A 24,153-nucleotide genomic window follows, 5' to 3' on the forward strand; every position below is an offset into this window, starting at 1 on the left:
CGTCGCCCCATTACAGAGGAATAAACAACACCACAAAGAAAATGAGAAACTTAGTTTAAAATCTTAAATCCTGTGAAAGGCTTTGCTATAAAAAAAGAGCTAGAATCTGACATCCATTCAGGTTTGGAAGCAAAGTGAGTAGATTTTTTTTTTTAAACAGCAAAGATGAACTGCTGGAATAGTGAAGGGGGTGGTAGTGTAAGACAGAGTGCCTGACTCATTGCTTTATGGTCAAAAATTCTAGAAGGAATTCTGCCAAACTCAGTCTAGAAAGCCAAGATCCCACAACTGAGAATTCTGGCATAAATTCTCTTTGGCAAAAGACAAAATTCAATAAATTAAATAATTTCAGAAAACCCTGCTTTTAAAGACCTTTGTGGTATCTCCAGTGATTACAACTACATTTTGATTGATTTTTTTAAGTATAAGATAGAAGCAAACAAGTTTCTCTTGCAGTATGCTGTTTATTTAGATCCTAGTGTAATTAAAAGTGTCCAGCTACTTACGACTATAATAAAAACTCAACCCTTAAATTCTTATCTGTAAGACTAGTAAATTTCATGTTAAACATAAGAGATTATATTAAATATTTTATTTTCAAGGGGCAATGTACACTTAGCAAATATTTTGTCAACCAGCATTAGGCCATTGTGGCTTGAAACATGAGAACTATAAAAGTTTGAAAAAGTCACCTGTACACAATTTTACTTCAAGTAGAGGTGAAGTCTCTGCATTCAAATGTAAAACATGCTATACTATCTATTAACCAGTGTTTCTATGAATGATACATTGTCAAATAAATTACTGTAACAAATGCCTAAAGTGAACATGTGACCACAAACATAACATTATAAAGGTAGATCATTTACAATAAAATGTGTTGCTAGCACTGAATATTTATCATACAAAAACAACTATTATATTTAGCTCTGCACAGAAAAAAAAATGACTGGCCATTTCTTTAGGGCTGTGAACTACTAGAGATGCTATATTCCACTTCAGGTGAAGTGGAAGCAGCTGATTTGTGCTAAAGCTGCAAAAATACTATCATTGCATTTACTAGTCATGTTTTAAAAAATGTTTAGAGCCTAAATGACGGTCAACCAATATTAACTAATTTCTAAGAATATTAATCTTTTAAATCAGATAATCAAATTGCCATTTTACTTTTATTCTAAATTCAAAATACCATCTAACTCTTCACAGATTTTTTTTTTTTTTTTGAGGAAATTGCTAAGTTTGGGAATATCAAAGAGGCTGGACATGGAAGCAGGAGGCTATGTAGTGATAAGTCCAGTCTTTTTTTTTTTTTTTTTTTTTTTAAGTCTCAGTAATTTGCATGCTGTCAGGCACACCAAAATAGCACACCAAGTTTCTATAATCAGGAACTAAAAATACTAATTGGAAATTACTCAGTCCTTTCGTACTCTTCTTTTGCGTACTGATTTCATTGGACCATCTCCAGACCCTGTGCTTTCATCAGCTTCTTTCATCTGGAATAGAAGATTTTGGTTTAACTTCTTCAAATCAGCAATTTAAATTTAATTATGGCAATAATGAGAGGTATTTTCCTTATCCCAATCATATTGACTATGGATAAAATACTGCAACTCTTGGCAAGTGTTACAAAATGCACAATGGTAAAGTCCCTTTCCTCAGCTTTAAATCTTTATTTCCTGTCCTATAAACAGGATATAAAAGATGAGTATACACTGAAGTTTTTTCCTCAAATCTTTCTTTCTTTTCTTGCCTAATTTACTCAGTAGTATCCAAAGAAACAACTTAATTTGCAGAGTCATGAATGCAGTGACTTCCCCTCCACCCCCCTGGCTTAAAGTACAGTCTCCACTTATTCTACCCACCATTTCTTTCTTTGGAGATTTTAGGTACTCCACAGCTGCATTACTCAGTGAGACAAAGTAAGCAGCATGAGACTGGCCAAAACAGATGTCTGACTTATGTTTCTTAATTTGAAAACAGATAATTACCGTATCAGAAGTCCTCCCAGGAGGAAACTCCTGTATCGGCCAATGTATTGCAACCCTACTTCCCTGTTACACCCAATTGCAGGCCTGTCATTTTAATTTAAAGTTCCTGAGCGATAGCACTGTCTTGGCAATGACAATCAACTATGTGAGAAATCTGTGAATTAGATATTAACAGCTAGTCATAATTATAAAATTGCTTGCATATCCTAGTAATAACTAGATAAGATATGCAGGCTGCTTCCGAACACATCATCATTTACAAAACTGCTGGATGTAGCAGGGGAAGCTGTAACCACAGATTTTACAAGCCTATACAATTCTAATGTCTGAAATAATAAAATACATTATTAAACTAATATAAATAGAGAAAACATTTAAATTAGTACATGGGTGGGGGTCTGGTTTTTACATAAGAATGGCCATACTGGGTCAGATCAAGGGTCCATCCAGCCCAGTAACCTGTCTGCTGACAGTGGCCAATGCCAGGTGCCCCAGAGGGAGTGAACCTAACAGGTAATGATCAAGTGATCTCTCTCCTGCCATCCATCTCCACCCTCTGACAAACAGAGGCTAGGGACACCATTCCTTACCCATCCTGGCTAATAGCCATTAATGGACTTAGCCTCCATGAATTTATCCATTTCTCTTTTATGGATAAATTGGAGGGGGAGAGAAGAATGTGGTCACTATATTCCCTGTAAAACATATTTCTGTGAAACAATCAAATTCCTGCTTTTTCCCCACTGTGCTTATTTCCAAATCTTATTTGCAGTTCTAGAGTAGCTTACCTCATCCTCGGAACCACATTTATTTGATTGGTCACCTTCTTCTTCCTGATTTCCTTCTGCAGCTTCATTCTCCTCTTCATCATTTTTATCTTCACCTTCACCCTCACCTTCACCTTCTAGAGCAGAGATTAACACAATGACTCAGTAGATGGACTATTTTATGCAAAGATAAGTGAGAAAACCAAATACACTGCTAAAGCAAAATATAAACAAAACAGACAATTTCAAATTTTAACACGGACCATTTTATATGCAACTGTTCAAACTAACAAACCCCTGATACCAGGGGTAGAGATTTCTTAACATCAACTAGTATAAGATCCACTGTCAAAGTTTAGTACCCAATTTTGACAATTTCAACCTAGCCTCTTTTTATGCCAGCAATTCATGTATTTAGACATTCAAGCAACATTTACTGCAACTGCAAACAACTGTTGACACAAAAAGGAGAAATCTACTCCTTAATCTCCAACTATTTTAGCAAATGGAATTTCAGTCCAAAACAGAGATTCGATGGTTCATGAGACAGACAATGGAATTATGGGCTTTTATACACAGTATCATTAAACAGTTACCACCCATACTTGATGGGTTTCCCAAACCCTCTATTCCGGCCTTCAAATAACCTCAAACTCATAATCACAAGCAAGCTTCCACCAGACCAGGGCACACCAACACAAAGCAGCAGCAGACCTTGTCGTAACAGATGCAAAACCTGCAGACATACCTCCACTGCAACGATGATCAATGCCCCCCACAACACACCTTTCAAGATCGATAGGGCCTACTCATTCTTATCACATATGGTGTACATCCAGTGCACAAATGCGCCAACTACAGTTATGTGGGTGAAAAAGACAGTTATCTTTTCCATAACTGGTGTTCGAGATGTGTTGCTCGTGTCTATTCCACAATAGATGTACACGCTCGCCACGTGCACCGGTGCTGGAAGTTTTTCCCCTAGCAGTACCCATAGGGGGGAGCGCCCCCCGAGACCCCTGGAGTGGCATCTGCCTGGCACGGTATAAGGGGAGCTGTGCACTCCCCCAATCCTCAGTTCCTTCTTGCCAGACAACTCCGACAGAGTTCGCCTGGCCGAAGTGATTGCAACCAGGAAGGCCACCTTCCACAAGAGGTGAGACCAGGAGCACATGGCCTGTGGTTCAAACGGGGACCCCGTGAGATGAGCCAACACCAGGTTTAGGTCCCACTGCGGGACTGGGGGTCTAGAATACGGAAAAAGACAGTCCAAACCCCTAAGGAACCGGCCAGTCATAGCATGGGAAAATACCGTGTGCCCTTGCACCGGCAGATGGAAGGCCGATATGGCTGCCAAGTGCACCTTGATTGATGAGGGCACCAGGCCTTGGGCCCTCAGGTGGAGGAGGTAATCAAGGACAAGCTGGATCAGGGCGGTCACCAGGGAGACACCCTGGACTGCCTGTCACGGAGTCCCTGGGCGATGCTCTGGAACTGCTCCCCATGAAGCCAGTCAGGACTCTGGGGCAGTGGCCTTTCTGTGAGCAGCCTGTCTTCAGGACACACAGCTCATACAGCTTCCACCTTCCTGGGTCTGACCTCGGAGCATTCAGCATCCTCTGCCCCTCCGTGCGCTTCCCACAGCGAGTCCGCTCAGCCAGAGGGTCCTGCACCCCAACTTCGCAGTCAGATGTGACTCTCAGCCAGCCCGTAAAACAGAGGTTTATTAGATGACAGGAACATGGTCTAAAACAGAGCTTGCAGGTGCCGAGAACAGGACCCCTCAGCTGAGTCCATTTTGGGGGGCAGTGAGCCAGACAACCACGTCTGCCCTTTACTCCATGTCCCAGCCAGCCCCAAACTGAAACTCCCTCCAGCCCCTCCTCCTCTGGGCTTTGTTCCTTTCCGGGGCCAGGAGGTCACCGGATTTCTTTGTTCTCCAACCCTTTAGCTCTCACCTGGCAGGGGGGAAGGGCCCAGGCCATCAGTGGCCAGGAAACAGGGTGTCGGCCATTCTCTGTGTCCAGACTCCTGCACACACATGCCCTCTAGGGCTCTGCAATGATCATACACCCTTATCGCACCACCTAGATACTTAAGAACTTCATAGGGGAAACTGAGGCACCCCCACACTATTCAGAGGAAATATTAAGAACAGTCCCACTTCGTCACACTGCCACCCAGCTAGAAAACTGGGACCACTTTGCCAAATAAGCATGGCGAGTAGAGGGCAGTATACTTTCGAGGAGGATGCGCTGAACCTGCTCTGAGCACGTCCTTTCCTCTCCACCTAACCACTGAGCAGCCATGCCGCGAGGTGAAGAGCTGCTAGGTTGGGGTGGAGGCAGTGGCCCTGGTCCTGAGAAAGCAGGTCCGGGCAGAGCGGCAACGGCCACGGCGGATCTACCGCCAGACCTGTGAGGGTCCTGTACCAAAGCTGCCTGGGCCACGCCGGGGCAATCAGGAGGACCCGGGCCTTGTCCGTCTTTATCTTCTCCAGGACCCTGCTGATTAGAGAGAATGGGGGGAAAGGCGTAGAGAAGCTGGCCTGACCAAGACAGGAGAAAGGCATTGGAGATAGCACCCCTCCCCAGGCCCCTCCAGAGCAGAACCAGGCACATCACCGGTTCTGCCAAGTCACGAACAGGTCCACCTGAGGAGTTTCCCACATTCGGAAGAGCTGGTGGGCCACTTCTGGGTGGAGGAACCACTCGTGGTGCGAGGAAAAGTCCCTGCTCAAGCGATCCGCCCTCTTGTTCTGGGTGCCCAGTAGGTAGAAGGCCTTCAGGTGGATGTTGTGGGCTATACAGAAGTCCCACAGCCTAAGGGCTTCACGGCAGAGGATTGGGCCCCGCCTTGCCCGTTGATATAGAACATTGAGGCCATGTTGTCCGTGAGGACCCTGACTACCTTGCCTTCCAGGTGCGAGCTGAAGGCCATACCCGCCAGCCGCACCGCCCTGAGCTCCTTGACGTTTATATGCAAGGTCAGATCTCGAGCCAACCACAAGCCTTGGGTCTGAAAGTTCCCCACATGGGCCCCCCAGCCCAGGTCTGACACATCGGACACCAGCTCCAAAGACGGGGCCCTGTCCCTGAACGGGACCCCTTGGAGCATGTTGTTTGGGGTGGACCACTACCACTGGGAGGTGATCAGAGTCTGGCAGGGTGAGGACCTTGTCCATACTGTCTGTAGCCTGGGAGAACTTCAAGGCCAACCAGAGCAGGAGGAGCCTCATCCTGAGTCTGGCGTAACGGACCACGTATGTGCACACCGACATGTGACCCAAGAGTTGTAGGCAAACTGGCTGTTGTCACCGGGAACCTTGTGACCGAGTCGATGAGACCTTTCAGGGTCTCGAATCTGTCTGGGGGGAGAGATGCCCTGGCCGACACTGCATCCAGGAGTGCCCCAATAAACTCTATGAGTTGGACCGGGACTAACGTGGACTTGGTGTTGTTTACCAACAGGCCCAAGGTGGTGCATGTGGACAGGAGGAGCGCCACGTGATCCCTCACCTGCAATCAAGAGGTGCCCTTGACAAGCCAATCATCCAGATAGGGAAATATCTGGACCCCCCGCCATCTGAGGTAGGCCGCTACCATTGACATGCATTTTGCAAACACCCTGGGGGCAGTTGACAGACCAAACAGGAGGACCGTGAATTGGTAAGGATTCTGTCCCACCCGAAACAGAGGAAGTGCCTGTGCCACTCGAATATGTGGATGTGGAAGTACGCGTCCTGTAGATTGAGGGCAGCATACCAGTCCTCAGGATCCAGGGAGGGGATGATGGAGGCCAGGGAGACCATGTGGAACTTGAGCTTCAGCATGTACTGGTCAGACTTCAAAGGTCCACGATGGGCCTGAGCTCCCCTTTGGTCTTCAGGATAAGGAAATAACAGGAGTAACACCCCTTGCCCATGAACTCCTCAGGCACCACCTCTATCGCTCCTAGTCCTAGGAGCCACCCCACCTCTTGCTCGAGCAGAGCTTTGTGCGAGGGGTCCCCCAAGGGAGGTGGGGGGAGGACGTAAACTGGAGGGCATAACCCCGGGAGATGGTGTTGAGGACCCATCGGTCCGAGGTTAGCCGCAACCATTCTGGGAGGAAAGCACACAACCGGTTGGAGAAGGGAAGCTTTATTGGGGGTGGATCCCTGATGAGGACTGGTGGGGTGCCCCTGAGCGTCCCGTCAAAAACACCTTTTCCCCACCTGCTTGCCCTTGGAGGACTCAGGCTAGGGGGCAGGCCAAAACTGCCTCGGAGGGCGTCTCTTATAGTCCCACTGCTTCTTATGGGCGGCCTCATACTTCGGGAGGGCGGCCTGGGCAGGAGTCTGCTGTGGCTTGAACTTTAGGCATCTATGTCCTGGCTCTGGCAAAACCTGAGTCTGGAGGGTCATGCGGGAGTCTTTCATGCCATGGAGCCTTGTATCTGTTTCCTCCACAAACAGAGCTTTCCCGTCAAACGGGAGATCCTGCATGGAAGACTGCGCCTCACTGGACAGCCCAGAGAGCAGGAGCGATGATGGCTGTGTCTGCAGCATCCGAGGCTGCCTGCAGGGATGCCCTAGTGGCCGTTGCCCCTTCCTCCACTAGCACCTTGAACTCCTTCCTATTGCGCTCCTGGAGGGAGTCCTCAAACTTGGGCAGGGAGCCCCACAGATTAAATTTGTACCTGCCCAGGAGAGCCTGATGGTTTGCCACTTGTAACTGGAAGCTCGAAGATGAATAAACTTTCCTTCCAAAAGGGTCCAGTCTCAGAGTCTTTGTTCTTTGGGTCAGGGCTGGATGACCCTGCCTTTCCCTGTGGTTGACCGACTTGATCACCAGGGAGTTGGGCACCAGGTGGGTATACATGTCCCTTAGCGGGTACAAAGTACTTGCATTCTGCCTTTTTCTTGAGGACAAGCGGTGCCGCGAGTCCCAGCCGGACGGAATCCGCCAGACAGTCTGGTCGGCACTGAGGGCGATCCACCTACACTCTGCCCTGAGCGATTGCTGGGCGGTGATCGACGTCGGGAACATTCCCTCAACCGAGACTGGTACCAGGCTGGAGGCGACTGCAGAGATCTCAGCGGCGGCTTGCCTCTGGTGCACAGGACTGACATCGGTGGACATAATGTCCCGGGCTGCCTGGAGGGCTTCAGGCATGGACGGCATCTGGAGAGCCCTGTTCCGAAGGGGCTGGGCTTCTCCACTCAACGTGAGTCAGAGGCCTGGAGCCCGGTGGGGATCGAGGACTGCCTGACATGGTCCTAACCTCTGTCCCAGACTTCCCTCCGTGCCACTGCAAAAAGGGAGTCTTCCTGGCCCTCTTGGCATGCCCCGTGGATGGGAAGCGGTGCCGACTGGTCGATGGCACTGGAGGGTCACCACGTACCGACGCTGCGGTGCCACATACTGGTTCGGAGCGGCATGCCAGGGTCGGGGTCAGTGCTGACTCCATCAAGATGGTCTGGAGCCCAATGTCCCTTTCTCTTTTGGTCTGAGGCTTAAACGACTTGCAAATCTTGCACCTTTCGCTGATATGGGTTTCTCCCACGCAGCACAAACAGTCTGCGTGCAGGTCACTTCTTGGCATAAAACGAGTACAAGAGCCGCACAACTTAAACCCTGGGGCACGGGGCATGCCCCGGCCCAGGCTCACTGACGAACTAAACTACCTACAGGTACTAACGCTGAATGAACAAGCAGTTCTGGGGATGAGCTACAGCTGGAACAGAGCAGTTCCAACACACCTTCACTGGCAGCAAGAAGGAACTGCGGGTGGGGGGAGCACGCAGCTTCCCATATACCATGCCAGGCAGGCGCCACTCCAGGGGTCGTGGGTGACGCTCCCCCCTACAGGTACTGCTAGAGGAAAAACTTCGGTCACTGGTGCACATGGCAAGCATGCACACCTATTGTGGAATACACATGAGCAATCACCCGAAGAAGAATAAGACGATTACTATACTCTCAAATTAACTCACACAGAAAAATGATAAAAAAAAGTAACTACCATCACCCTTGGGCAAACACACTTCACAAAATTATCACTCTGTATCTGACCTCTCAGTCCTCATTCTCAAAGGAAACCTGCAGAACACCTCCAAAAGATGGGCCTGGGAAATAAAATTGGTACGTCTTCTAGATATAGACTATAATGTGGATAGAAAGCTGGCTAGATCGGGCTTAAAGGGTAGTGATCAATGGCTCCATGTCTAGTTGGCAGCTGGTATCAAGTGGAGTGCCCCAAGGGTCGGTCCTGGGGCCGGTTTTGTTCAATATCTTCATTAATGATCTGGAGATGGCATGGGCTGCACCCTCAGTAAATTTGCAGAGGACACTGAACTGGGAGGAGTGGTAGATATGCTGGAGGGTAGGGATAGGATACAGAGGGACCTAGACAAATTAGAGGATTGGGCCAAAAGAAATCTGATGAGGTTCAACAAGGACAAGTGCAGAGTCCTGCACTTAGGACGGAAGAATCCCATGCACCGCTACAGACTATGGTCCGAATGGCTAGGCAGCAGTTCTGCAGAAAAGGACCTAGGGGTTACAGTGGATGAGATGCTGGATATGAGTCAACAGTGTGCCCTTGTTGCCAAGAAGGCTAACGGAATTTTGGGATGTATTTGTAGGAGCATTGCCACAATCGAGGGATGTGATCATTCCCCTCTATTCGACATTGGTGAGGCCTCATCTGGAGTACTGTGTCCAGTTTTGGGCCCCGCACTACAAGAAGGATGTGGAAAATTTGGAAAGCGTCCAGCGGAGGGCAACAAAAATTATTAGGGGACTGGAACACATGATTTATGAGGAGAAACTGAGGGAACTGGGATTGTTTAGTCTGCAGAAGAGAAGAATGAGTGGGGATTTGATAGCTGCTTTCAACTACCTGAATGGGGGTTCCAAAGAGGATGGATCTAGACTGTTCTCAGTGGTAGCAGATGACAGAACAAGGAGTAATAGACTCAAGTTGCAGTCAGGGAGGTGTAGGTTGGATATTAGGAAAAATTTTTTCACTAGGAGAGTGGTGAAGCACTGGAGTGCGTTACCTAAGGAGGTGGTGGAATCTCCTTCCTTAGAGGTTTTTAAGGTCAGGCTTGACAGTTTAGTTTAGGTCCCTTCCAACCCTGATATTCTATGATATCAAAAATCATGGACTCAGACACTGGATTTATGGCTCATTACAACAATCTGTAACCCACTAACCTTCTTTTGTTCCTATGAGTGCAGAGGATTAATTGTCCACTTGACCTGGAATGGTCTCTTGACACACACATTAACTCCTTATGCTTAACAATCTGTCGTTCTACCTTGTATTTAGCGGTGACACTCTGAATACCTCTACCAGCTCTGTGTAAACTCAAAAGCTTGTCTCTCTGACCAACAGAAATCAGTCCAATAAAAGACATTACCTCACCCATTTTGTATCTCTAATATCCTGGGACCAACACAGCTACAACATTGCAATCAACATTAGTAATCAAAATATAGTTCTTAGTGACAGACATTCAGGTCAGAAAAAATATTAACTGGCACTTGGTGGTAGTCTCAACAGAGGTGCCATGAACTGAATGGGCACGGACACTTAAAATCATCTTATTCTCTCTGGACTGATCTACAGTAGGAAATTTGGACACAATTCGCTACCAGTTCAACTCCAGTGGTGGAAATAGTAATGTTAACAGGTACTAAGTGTTTTTATTCAGAGCAAGGAAAGATGACATGGTGGTAGAAACACCCGATCCGTCTGCACCATAATCTCTACCAGTGCTACCAACAATAGAGACAATACCAATAGAAAACAACATTTCCTAGTTTTCCTGGTATAGATGCAGGCGTAGAGATGTTGACTTAAAAAAATAGCTATATAACGGTCAGGATAGTGTGGCAAAACACCAGTGTTGACATTCTGTCAAAAATACTTCAGTTTTTAGTGCTGTCAATCCAGCACTCTGCAGAAGCACTAGCATCACTTAAAAATAATAGAAAAAAAACCAAAAGTAGCAACTGCCAGAAACTGAATAAACAGGACAATGTACTATTTGTTACTGATTACCTAATAAATAAGGATCTAATTGTTCCCTAAAAGCTGCACATGCACCTTATCCTCCATGGCAGAGTTGCCTCCTTTCCCTGGATACCTCTTTAGGGGTCAGGAGCTCCATGCAGAGGAATGAGGGCAAACCAGGGGATGTGTGGCCAAAACAAGTTATCACCACCCACTGGCCCCACAGAAACATCTCATTAAAGTAACAAAAGAGCAAATCACAAAGCTGAGGAGCCCCTTTAGAGATAACGTCCTGTCAGCAGCCACACACACCCTTAAACTGAGGAGGTCTACTTCAAACGCTTCTGCAGTTCACAATTGTGTTGTCTTGCATGGAGGGGCAGGAAATTTCTCCCATAGGCAGATCCCAAGAGATTTAGGACTTCATAGGTCAAATCAACATCATACTCTCTACCCAGAAACAAAGAGGCAGATATTGACTCTGCAGATGTGACAGCTGTGGTCAAGATCAGAAGTAAAAAACTAGTAGTAAATTATATTATGGTTGCAGATTCCATATGAAGTAGTCTGGTAGAAAACCTTTTACATCTCTGCATGGGAGTTGCTGCCCATCAGCATGAAGTATTAACATCAGCAAGAAGGTGTAGGAAGAGAAGGAAGGAGTAGAGGCCATTTCCAAGCCCTGTCCCAGGTTATTTCCCTTTCTCAGTACCTGAGGGAGGATCCTTCCTTCCTTTCTTCTTTTTCTCCTTTATCATCTCTTTTTCCTTCTCCTCAATTTGTCTTCTTTCTGTAGGAAAGACAGAATCAGGGAAAAGCAAAAGCCACGTGCTCCACGCTTTCAGGCATGAAGAGGCAAAAGAATGATGTAAAGGGAACAAAACCTTCTCTTAGGTATGAGAGCTTGATTAATAGGTTTTTTGCCTGCTTCTTCCTGGTAAGTGGAATCATAAGTTTCATGTAAAGAACAGGGAAAAGGAGAGATGTATGACAAAGCCTTTATTTTTTCCTGTCAGAAAGCACAGAAGTTGTCTAAAGACCTTTAAATAGACTGCATGTCTAGAAATTAAAAAAAGACTTTTCTTTAGTATGTGTTTAGTTACTACTGGGATTTTAGGCTTTAACACTGGATCCAATGAGTCTCCTTGGTGTAACAGTACTGACCGTAAACAGCCATTCCAAAGACAAAATTCTTAAACAAGTTAATCAAAGAAGTTTTGTGATTCAAGTTAGTTTTTCTTTGCAGTTGGTGCCACATGTATTACACTTTCAGTCCAAAATCTACTTTGATAATGCTAGTCATCTATCAGAAAAAGATCCATCTTTTAATAATGTTTCAGTAATATTTTGAACCTCCTCAGAATAAAACCAGAAAAAATCTTGAATGGCATTCTGAGTATCTGAGTTGTACAGCTTGATTCAGTGCATAAGGATTAATGCAGATTTAAGAATTAAGACTGTTTACCACTAAATTAATCTCCTTTCTGCTGAAGGGAAACATCACACTACAACGCGCTGAAAATCCTGGAAGTTTAATAGATAGAGATTATTTTTACAGTATGAAATCTGTAGTCTGAGAAATATGATTATTTTACTTGTATCTTTAAATTAAGTTTCATCATCATGATATTACGTATGAAGTCACATCTCATGAGTTTAACTATGTAGGACAGGCCTGAACTGGGCTGCTGTGAATGTACTTAGGAGGGGAGTCATTTCTATGGACTTGCAGGGCAGTTGGCCATTCCCATAGGATTACTAGCAGAGATCACATGATGGAGCGGGGGCTATCAGTGTTCAGCTCACTCTTCCTGCTCTAGTCTTAGAAAAAGCAATGCGGGCGGAGTATGATTAGTGAGCTCTGTACTGGTCTGCTTAAATCCCTGATATGCAGTGTAGTTGTAGCCATGTCGGTCTCAGGATATTAGAGAGACTAGGTGGATGAGGTTACATCTTTTATTGGACCAATTTCTATTGGTGACAGAGACATGCTTTCAAGCTCTGTCTCTCTCGCTCACCAACAGCAGTTGGTTCAATAAAATATTACCTCACCCACCTTGTTTCTCTAAATTCCTGGTGGCATTTTGAGATGCTGGCAGGCTGAACTATTCTCCTCTAGGACAGGAATAGACAGGGGAAAAAGAAAAGAATGAGATGAAGGAAGGAGATGATCAGTGGAAATGTGAAAAGAATAAAGTAGGGAAGTGAACATTGCAGTGAAAAACGTACAAATTTAAAAAATCAGACTGAAGGAAACAGATATGGAAAGAGATAAAGGAAAAGGAAAGAAGAATAAAAAGCAAGAGATGCACTAAAATTTATTTAATAAAAACAATGCAAAATGCCCAGTAGGCCCAAAGTGCCGGTGGTTCATAGGAAAAAGGTGGGTGCCCAGAGAAACTCTTACTAAGAGGGAGCCCACACACAAATGCAGCATCACCTGAACTGGATGGAAAGAACCTGTAACTCAGGAATCCTAGACTGCTATGCTGATAGCAGTGAAGTAGGCTCCAGTAGCCCCTGATTTCCAAGATGAACTCCATTAGGATACAGTAAAGTGAAGCACGCAATGGAGAAGCAAGGGAGGCTTCTTTATTCAAGGGCAAAGAATATGACAGTGAATGGGCCAAAATAAGAGGAAGAATAGAAAGAATGCCAGAGGGTCTGGACTGGAGATTAATGCTTATGACAACAGTATAGGTGGCATGGAGACAGTTAATGCGTCTGATGCTGAGGTATAGCCACAGACTGTACCGAATCACTAACACAACCAAAAGCTATCAATATTGAAGCATCCATCTTATGCAGGGGTGGCCAATGGTAAGGCATTTGACACTGAGGTCAATCACTAATGCCAGAAAACACTGGCATCCAGAGGGTACAGACACTAGTGTAGACGCAATTTGACAATCACTTGCCTCTTGACTGTTACTTCCTTAGTAAGGAGAGAAAAGAGTAATACTGAGAGAACGTCTTTGGAAGGCTTAGTCTTCCGAACAAACTTGACAGACGTCAAGACCGTGTTCAAGGAAGGAGCTGACCCCTCTTCTTATATACAACTTTGGGTGAGAGGAATGGTACTGTGAAGTGAAAAGGTATCAGAATGGTTTGCTAACACTCTCCCTATTGAATCCAGTGGCATGGGATGTTTTAGCTAAGTCCGAGTGCCAAAGTGTTTCAAGGCCTGATGATCTACTGGTTTCTGACTCGGCAGAATGAGACTGAGATCTGTGCAGGCTTCCAAGGCAGTTCAGTGCCAGCAGACGACACCCTCATAAAAAGTGAAGTTTAAGGCAGCTCTCCAGAATTGTGTGTGCGTGACAACAATTTGCACATAGAATAGTTAGGAAAAAGCTTCTCCAAGGGAGGAGAAACACCACATTCATTTAGCGATGATGGACGAAGCGTCATAGGAGAAGCATAGCTTAAAGCCACAGATTTGCCTATGGTCATCTTAGATCTGAAATGGTGTGGGAACATCTCAATAGCATCTTAAGAGACCAAATATCCAGAAGAGGTATAAAGCCTAACATTATACACAACTAACTAAATATAAATATTAGAAGCATTAAAAACTCTCTCGTAAAGGAAGTTGATTGATGAAAGATCAAAAGACCCTGTAGCATTCCTGCTTTTTGCCTTGGTTGATCAGAAGGAACCGCAGGGCAGTTGGGACTGTGCACTTTGCTCGAGGGTGGAGAAAAGAATGGCATAAGGGCAGAGGCAAGGTGTGCATACAGCCCCAGCAGACACAGCTATTCAAAAAGGTCAAAGAAGATACATAGAGTAGACTCCAGGCCGGCAATGTTCAAAGAATTACTTATACTAATGGAACATTGGTTTTTCTCCAGTCCTGTTACTCTCCAGTAGCTGGTTTTAACAACTGGCATTAATCTGCCTGGAAAAACAGTCTATAGCTATTTGAATTTTGACATGTCTACAACCACAATTTGTTTGCTCAGCTTACCCTCTTCAGCAATATCTTCATTTTCTTTTTCTTCTTCCAATTCTGCTTCATCATCTATCTCCCCTCTCTCTTGTTCTAGTTCTCCCTTTGTAACTGGCTTACAGACATCATTTTTTTTGTAGTCAATGTCTTCTTCTATTTTCTATAACAAATTAATCATTTACATTTTTAAACAGATATCTAACATTTATTTTCTAATTTGGGGGGATTTTGTAAAGGCATATAATTAAAACTAAGATTTAAGATAAAACCCAACTGATTTTATTTGTAAGTGATTTTTCAATTACGTAAATGTATTGCTGCTAGAGGGCATTAAGGTCAAACAAATTATTATCATAAAAAAGGTGAAAATAAAATCAATTTTTCTTTTACCTTGGCTGGCCAGCAGAAGAGTACACCCAACCCTACTGGCAGTGCTAAAGTCAAGATGTAAAGAACCCAAAGCCATGGACGGTCTTCTGCAGCAGTCACCAACTGACTAAACATACCAGGCTGCAGAAAGAAAAGAACGAATCACTATATTGAATAAAGTGATGTAGCATTTATATAGCTCATTGCATTTTTCAAAGTACTGTAAAGACATTTGGTAATCTTTAACATCCTGCAAAAGGCTTCTCTTTTGGGAATTTAGGGGTTTTTTTTCATTTTCTTTACCAGCTATAATGTTGCAAGCACACACACTCTCTCTCTAAAGGGCAAGAATATTGTTTATTGAATATTAAGCGACAAAATTTTGTAAACTTGCACCATTAGAGATCTGCAGGTGTAAGAAAACAGCAGCCACACACATCCAGAATACATAGTCATGAGTGGGATAGGCCTGGGAGCCCAAGCACTGAGAGCACAGGCCAGGAATCTACCATTTGAGCAATAGGAGAACTCTTAGGACTCATCTACACTGCAGGGTAATATGCTCTATGGAGGTGTGGTTTTGTGCATAAATTGGTCTGTGTAGACCCTACTGGTACAAGCTAAAGGTTCCCTAGTGCCCTTAACATAGTACTGTTTCAAAACAGCATTACGTTAAAGCACACCAGCAGGGTATATGAGGACCAATTAATGGAAAACATGTTAGTGCGCTTTAGAAATCATACCTTTGTAGAATGCATTACCCCACCATGTAGACAAGCTCTTAGCAATAAAAGGCTTTGTAGTTGCTGGGCACAGCCATTAGAGAGAGTTATGATCACATACAATAGGCCAGAGTAGCATGTGCACATCTTGTGACATAAGCCGGAGCTGTGTGCACACATGATTTCAAAGGTGCTGGCTGTCTCCAGGGAGTGCACATAAAGATGGATATGCACATGAGGACAGGGTAAGGGACATGGATTTGATAACTGATGCACACTGTATTTTCAGAGTTGTATAGTGTGTACTCAGAGTGACTTAAAGGTCTTAAATTTGCTTGACAGTAGATTTGCTACATGTCCAGTATCCTTAGTCATTGATCCATTCCTAGAGAGATTACGTATTTAGAGTGAGTATACTATCAAGGCTTTGAGCCTAAAGATCCTACTCTTACTTACCAAGGAGTATTGAAATCTAGGGGTGAAATCTGGCACCACTTGAGTAAATAAGAGCTTTGTCATCGACTTCAGAGAGATAAGGATTTCACGCATATGTAAGCCAAGTGCTTCAAAAGGCTTACATTTGAGAAGTGCATAGATTTGGAAAAAGCTAAGCAGTCAAACTAGAAAGATTTAGCACATTTCTCAGAACTGTTATCCACTTTGAATAAAAAGTAATCAAATCAATATACTATCTATATTAACAGTAAAATCTTCTAACAGCATATTTCCCCACTTATTTTGGCTACTATAGTTATGGTAAATACTATACCTCATTAGCACTAGCTACCAATTTCTTCAAGCCCCAGCCATCTGCAGCCCATTGATCTGCCACTTCCTTTTCTGAACAGATGATAAAATTATCAAAGTAGATATCAGGGGTCATAGACCACAGCTCTAAACCAACAGCACTGACAGCAGTCATTTCAAATGGGTGAAGATCCTCAAAATAATCTGGGTTAGGGATTTTTTGAGGACTCCAGATACCCTGTAAAAAGAAAAAAGTCGTTAGAGAGATGCTACTAAAAACATAAGCAGTGAAGCACTTAAAAAAAAAAAAAGCCAAACATATGCCAGTTAGAAAGGAAGGGGAAGTTACTTACCCTTCAGAGAAGCAAAATTAAAATGTATCTTGCAGTAGTCTCACTCTTGCATGTTACTTCCCTAGAACATGATAGACTGACCACCTCTAAGTCTTTAAAATTTTTGCTCCCTAAGGGTTGTGCTAGTGGTTGGTAGTGCAAGGCACCTGCATCCCTCATGCTACTTGTGGGCTCATCAGTGATTTGACGCCACTGCCCTTGGAATCCTTCAGTCAACTGTTCATGGCCAATTATAAAAATTAAAATTTGATTATAAAAACTGGAGATAAACAGCAAGACCAATAGGCTTTACATCTTAAATCCTAAAGTAATCAGCACCTCAAACAGTTATCTCAGGAGAGGTGAACACACAAATCCTCAAAAATGAGGTCTTCAGAGAAGCAGGATTACAAGTTAAGAAAAAACCCAAGTACTCTCCTTCTCCTAACCCTTGTTCTTAAAGATACATTGCATATGTTCATTACACTGTGGATGTGTGTGCATCTTGTGTACCACTGAGTTTTCCCAATTGGTGACCACCAGATTTGTTCCCAAACTGAGAATATAAAGGGCAAGCTGCTCAGTCCATCCATCCTTCATTTCCTTTGCATGATGATCATGATAATAGACTTTAATGCATTAGGGAAGGATGGTGGGTCGCGTAATGTAATCACGCAACATATTCTTGAAGAACCTTTAGTTATAAGAAGGCGAGTAACTTTCTTTTTCGAGTGCTTACATAACTCCATGACATTGTAGGCGACTTCCAAGTCACTACCAATGGAGATAGGGCCAGAAGTCCCATCAAAAGGCCTGTAGGACCACTTTTCTCCATTTGGATCTTCCCTCGATGCAGCTGTAACTGCAAGGTGTCTAGCAAAAGTGTGGACCAAGGACCACATTGCTCATTTGAAGATGTTCACAATAGGGACAATTCCCACAAATGCTGTGGAGGCAATATCCACTCTGGTTGGATGCACTGACAAATTCTCAGGAGGTATGATACCTTTGGCAGCACAGCACATGATTATGCGGCTGGTAATCCGTTTAGAGAGTCGTCATGGTCTAACAGAGTGACCCCACCTTTATGCTGAATAGGTTATGAAAAGCTGGGAAGAAACCCAAAAGGGATTTGTTTTGTCTAGGTTAGGACAAGGCAACGACGCAGCACACATCTGAAGTGTGCAGCTATTGTTCATCCTTGTGAACATGTGGTTTTGCAAAAAAGACTGGAAAGTGCATAGACTGATGTAGGTGAAATCAGATACCACCTTGGAAAGAAACTTGGTGTATAGCCTAAGATGCACCTCGTCCTCATAGAATACAGTGTATGGGGAATACATTACCAGCGTGTGACGTTCCCATGTGGTGTTATCTGGACCGGTGATCTGCTAGGTCACTCCAATCCTTGACTCTGGGAGCCAGCCTTACCCTGCTCTGCTGTGAGAACCCACACTCGTGGGATGTTCATGCACAGCCTCTAGCATGTAAGCTGCTCCTTGGATTGCGCAACCAAATGACACTAGCCAATATCTCCGGTCCCAGACGCAACTCTAGGAACCTCTGTCTTGCAGTGTCCAGTTATGCCCGCTGGATGCTGCAAGCTTATACGAGTTTGTCAATTTAACAAAGAAATTGATATGCACCAGGCTTGTTATCCCTAGGGGAGTCTCTGACTCGCTTTAAACCAAATGCACTGCTTCAGGTAGAACAAACAAACAGATTTATTAACTACAAAGACAGATTTTAAGTGATTATAAGTCAGAGCATAAGAAGTCAGATTTGGTCAAATGAAATAAAAGCAAAACGCATTCTAAGCTGACCTTAACACTTCAATGCCCTTACAAACTTAGATGCTTCTCACCACACACTGGCTGGTTGCTCTTCAGCCAGGCTCTCCCCTTTGATCTGTGCTTCAGTCGCTTGGTGTCTGTAGATGTAGGTGGAAGAGAGAGAGGAAAGAGCATGACAAACGTCTCTCCCTTTTATCATGTCCTTTCTTCCCTCTTGGCTTTGCCCCCTCCCCCCTTTCAGAGTCTGGTGAGCATTATCTCATCACAGTCCCAAACTGACCAAAGGAAGGGGGGTGACTCCCTCAAGAGTCCAACAGATCCTTTGTTGTTGCCTGAGCCAGTGTCCTTTGTTCCTGTGAGGCTGGGCTGGGCTTGTCCCATACATGCCCTGATGATGTGTGAACTGCCCCTCTGCTTCTGGAGAGTTTTTGCCAGGGCTTTCTTTAAGCCATGAGGAAACATTTTCAGCCTCATAACTATATGCATGAAATTACAACCTATAATATTACTAAAAACAGCAATTACTATAACATTATTATAACAACAATGCTCAGTATGTCATGAGCCTTTTGAAGACTCCCGACATGACAAACTTTGCATTAGATACCACACAATCATTTTATAAGGATGAAGATGGGGGTATAGGGTGTTCCCATGAGGTACAGAACATCACATAGGGAATGCAGTTACTCAACCGTTCTAGCAGTAGTGATGGTCACGAAGAATGGCACTTTTGCGGAGAGGTGTAATAATCAGGAGGTTAAGGGCTCAAACAGAAGACCCTTAAGAGCAGACTGCACTAAATTCAAGTCCCAAGGAGAAGGTGGATTTCTGATAGAAATAGATAGGCTCTTCCCATCTTTTTAGGAATCTGGTTGTCAAAGGACTAGTGAAAACACTCCTACGTTGTATACAAAAGGTGAAAAGCTGAAATTGTAGCTCGGTGCACCTTAATGGAATTGAAAGCTAGACCCAACTTTGAGATGTAGAAGATAGTCCAAAATATTTTGACTTGTGTAGGAGACTCACTGTGACTAGCTGCCCAAATGGAGAAACACTTCCACTTACTAAGGTAAGTAACTAATATGGAATGTTGCCTGCCCTGCTATTAAGCAGGATGTTCTTAACTGCCACTGAATAACGTGCCTCCTCTGTATTTAACCACTGATGAACTATGCCGTGAAATGTAGCACCCAAGGATTTGGGTGCAATACTCGCCTGTGATTTGGGGATGTCAACTCTGATTTGTGGAAGTAGTAAGGGTTCTGCACAGGTCCAATACTATAGTTGTCTCAGCCAGTCTGGAGCTAAGAGGATCATTTTACTTTGTTCTTGCTTCAGCTTGATAATAACTCTAGGAATGGATTGGCATTGGCTGTACACATACAAGCTGGCCCTTGCCCTACAGGAAAAAGAAAGTGTCTGAGATGGACCTGGGACTGTGACCCATTCTTCAACAAAGCTAGGCACATTTCCTGTTCTGCCAAGTTGCAAACAAATCCGCTGCTGGAAATCCTCCTATTCAAAACACTGATCCTTGAATGCCTTTGTTGAGAGGCTATTCATGATCCAGGCTGAAGGATCTGCCAGACCATTTTGAACTCCTGGCAGGGTAAGATGCCTTAAGAGTTATCGAGTTCCATATGCAGAAATGCCACAGCCTGACTGCCTCCTGACACAGACTGACACCCAGCACCCCCTTGTTTCTTCCCATAAAATACTGCGGTGATGTTGTCAGGGAGCACCTATATGGTCCTGCCCTGAATGCATGGCAGGATCTGTTGATGTGCTCGGAATATTGCACATGGCTCAAGAACATTTACATGTAACCTAGCCTTGTGAGTGGTGCACAAGCTCTGAGCCTGATCATCATCCAAATGACCTCCTTACCTTGTGACTGAAGCGTCCATTACCAAAGTCTGATGGGAGAGATGGACACAAAGGAAATTCTCTGTATACATTGCCCTGACTCCTCCACCAATTTAGACACAGACCCCGACTGAGATGCATACTAGTTTGTCCACAACATGAACCTGGGGGTGGTAGACTCACTTGAGCCATGCCTGCATTTCCTGGAGGTGCAACCTGGCGTGAGGGGTTGCATATGTACAAACAGCCATCTAACTTAGGATCCTCATGCAATTCCGCACTGTGGTTCATGGCTGATCCTTGAACCATGCACAGAGGTCATGTTTTGTCTTGGCAGTGGCTGAGTCTAGGACTACCCCAATGAACTCTATTTTTGGAAAAGTGACATGATTTGACTTCTCTGTTTATTTTCACACCCAAGCTACTGAACAAATGGAGAGTCCAACAAATACTGGTCTCTACCCGATGACTGGAGTGACCTTGTGCCAGTTAATTGTCCAGGTAGGGATACATGTGGACATCCTCATTGTGGAGATAAGTGCCTGGCAGTGGTGACAGTCTGATAAAAGCCTTGGTGCTGATGATAGTCTGAAAGGTAGAACAGTGAACTGGTAATGATCTCCTACTACCATGAACCTCAGGAACCTGCTAGGATGGATTGCCACATGGAAGTAGGCATCCTGTAAGCCAAAGGCAGCATCTTAGTCTCCCAGATCTAAAGAAGGGATAACAGAAGCTAGGAAAACTATATGGAACAACTTTAAACTTTTTGATATATCTGTTTTGGTTCTGAAGTTCTGGAATGGGTCCAAGAACCCCTCTGGCTTTGGGTATTAGGAAACATTGGGAGTAAAAACGTCAACCCAATGTGGAAGAGGCACTTCCTCTATGGCTCCCAAAGAATGCAGAATCAGCACTTTTTAATCTTAGCACAGACTCATGAGATGGGTCCCTGAAAAAGGAAGTGGAAAGGGGGAATGGAAAGAAACTATAGGGTACATTCTGATGCCATTCTGCTTAGCACCCACTTGTCTGTGGAGATGCTCTGCCATACATTTAGGAAATGGGATAACCTGTTCCCAAAGGAAGAGAAGAAAGCCAGAGTGCGCCAAGCTGGTAAGCATGCTGTGTTTGACAAAAACGTCAAACAGGCTGCTTTGAGGCTTGTGGTTGCCTGAATGAAGTGACCCAGGAGGTAGAAGGCAGAGGCCACCTCCTTTTCTTTTTGTCTAAATGGTCGGACAGCCTGTAGGGGTAGAATTGCGGTCTTGGATAGAACGGAGGATGATATTTTGTCCTCTTTGTAGCCAGCGTGTAACAGACCTAGGAACTTCAAAACTGTTCTAGTCTTTTAATGTGTGTAAAGCCTCTCCAGTCTTAGAGGTGAAAACCAGCACAGCCCTCAAGAGGAAAGTCTTCAATAACCTGTTGTACTTCAGCAGGAATCCTAGACACCTGCGAACATGAGGATCATTGCAAAGTTACTGCTGTTACCATAACTCTTGCCACAGAATCTGGTGCATCTAAGGAAGCTTGCAGAGCTGATCAAGAAACCAGATAGCCTTCCACCAAGGAGGTCTGGAACTATTCCCTAGAGCTTTCAGGCAATTTATTTACAAAATGAGATAGACTCCCAATTTCAATAGTCATTCCAAGTCAAAAGGACCTTGTGGTTGGCAGTGCACAGCTATAATCCCACAATTCAATAGATCTCTCTCCCAGAAACCTCTAGCTTTTCTGCATCCTTTTCTTTGGGGGTAACCTTAACTTGATCTTGAGGGTGCCTTTCATTCACAGGGGCCTATACCAATGAAGGGAGCAGGGTGTGAACACAATTGCTTGAACCTTTAGGATGGAATCTGGTATTTGCACTCCATGCGCTTAGCCACTGGTGGAGGAGATATGGGGATCTGCCACAGTGACTTGATTGGCTGCATTATTGCCTAATTTATAAGAAGTTCTACCTTCTCTGCAGTTGTTGGGTGCTAAGTCTATAAACATGTGAAGATTCTCCTCCACCAGAATACTAAGAAATATAACCATCTTTTCCAGCAGCTCTTGGTAGAATTTATAATCATCCAGTACGTGGGAGAAAGCTTCCAGTATGACAGCTTCATCTGGTGATGATGAATTCAGAGGAGACAAGGCAGAACCTTCTTGAGGTTGATCTTGCACTGCTGGGGCAGACTGCTGTTCCAAGGCAGGTTGGGGAAAGTCCATCAACTTTGTGTCCAGAGGCTATTTGGTAGTGACTATTCGTAGTCTCTCAGTACTGGACAGGGAAGCCTCTGTCCTGGGCAATCTGCTTCCATGAAGAAACAAGTGTTGGTCTGGATGATGGAAGCATCCTTCAAGACATCCAAAATGGCCAGTGAGAGGGCTGTTATGGTACCAGAAGCTAGTTGTACATAGACCAAGCTTCTCAATCGCTGGAGCGCCTCAAGGCAGAGTATATTCTGTGAAAGCAGGAACAGGTTCCAGAAGAGGCCCTGGACTCTCTAAAATGAGAGACTTGGGAACCCACTTCCAACTCTGATGAGGAGTAATAGTACTCTGAAGGCAAAGGCAGAGCATTACCAGGAGGAGTCCTCAGAGACCAAGACAGGATCTGTGTTGAGACTGAGGTCACCGGAAGCAGCAAAAGATTCCTGACTATCAGTACTGTGTGATGAGATGGAGTCAGTACAAGGGGTCTAGACATAGTTTCTGGGGAGGCTGATAAACGTGATACCAGATAGGTCCATAACAGACCCTATTATCAGTGCTGATAAGCATGGCACATGCCACAGTGCTGGTACACAATCTTCATCCTGAATCACTGGTGAATGACAGTAACAAAAGGGCACAATAGGTTCCTTACAGCTGCAAAGGCCTCTGGCATTTTCAGCACGGAAAATGATGGTTGCCCTGCTGTAATCTGCAATGGCAGATCTACCGCCGTCACTGATGAACTAGTGGCCTTGATGGTCCCAGGGTGGATATCAGAGTCAATGGCTCATCTCTGTGTCACTGTGAGACAGTGCCGGGGAGCAGCAAGCTGAAAGGCATACTTTATCTTCAGTATGAGTAGGCTTCTTTTGCAGAGGAGGACTTTGAAGAAATCAATGCCATCTTCTTATGCTTCAGAGGCTGGGAGGGGTCCAACCTCTTATATCCCAAAGAGGACGGCCCCAGGGATGGGGATCTCCTATTGCCTCTGTCCATTGGCAAGACCAGGGGAGAACTCGCAGAAGGAGAGGTCAATGAGCTCCCTCGTGCCAACTGAGGGGGTTCCAAATGCAGATAATGAACAGCCTCCATGAGAATACATTTAAGATGCTCTTCTCCTGTTTCTTCTTTGTTTCTGCATTTGAAGCCACGGCAGATAGGACACCCGTCTCTAACATGACCCTCACCCAAGCACTTTAAACAGCAATTTGCAGGTCATTATCAAGCATTGTCTTCCAACAGCCAGAGCAGGGCTTAAAACCACAGGAGCTTGGCAAAGGCTCCTCCGGTATCAGGCAAAGCCTGGAGGCTTGCTGGATCAAAGTAATAACAAATGAAAACAAAAAGAAAAGCTGAAGAAAGGTGTCCAAATGATGAAGCAACAAGTACCACTAGATAACATGAGC

General features: G+C 44.7%; 1 protein-coding gene across 4 annotated transcripts in view; it reads right to left on the reverse strand.

The window, feature by feature from the left end:
• Nucleotides 1-1,287: 1,287 nt before the first annotated feature.
• The window catches only part of CLGN (calmegin), an 88,298-nt gene continuing 65,432 nt past the window's right edge, over nucleotides 1,288-24,153 (reverse strand). For 3 of the 4 annotated variants that reach the window (XM_073341180.1, XM_073341181.1, XM_073341183.1), the window contains 6 exons: nucleotides 16,568-16,783; nucleotides 15,098-15,217; nucleotides 14,726-14,867; nucleotides 11,471-11,548; nucleotides 2,777-2,892; nucleotides 1,288-1,493 (listed from right to left, as the gene is read on the reverse strand). In XM_073341180.1, the coding sequence (XP_073197281.1) occupies nucleotides 1,413-1,493; nucleotides 2,777-2,892; nucleotides 11,471-11,548; nucleotides 14,726-14,867; nucleotides 15,098-15,217; nucleotides 16,568-16,783 (753 nt within the window). In that variant the 3' untranslated portion in view covers nucleotides 1,288-1,412. The remainder of the gene's footprint in view (nucleotides 1,494-2,776; nucleotides 2,893-11,470; nucleotides 11,549-14,725; nucleotides 14,868-15,097; nucleotides 15,218-16,567; nucleotides 16,784-24,153) is intronic. The other variant, XM_073341182.1, reaches the window with a different exon arrangement.

The sequence above is a fragment of the Lepidochelys kempii genome, chromosome 4 (genome assembly GCF_965140265.1).
Source record: "Lepidochelys kempii isolate rLepKem1 chromosome 4, rLepKem1.hap2, whole genome shotgun sequence".
Lineage (NCBI taxonomy): Eukaryota > Metazoa > Chordata > Testudines > Cheloniidae > Lepidochelys > Lepidochelys kempii.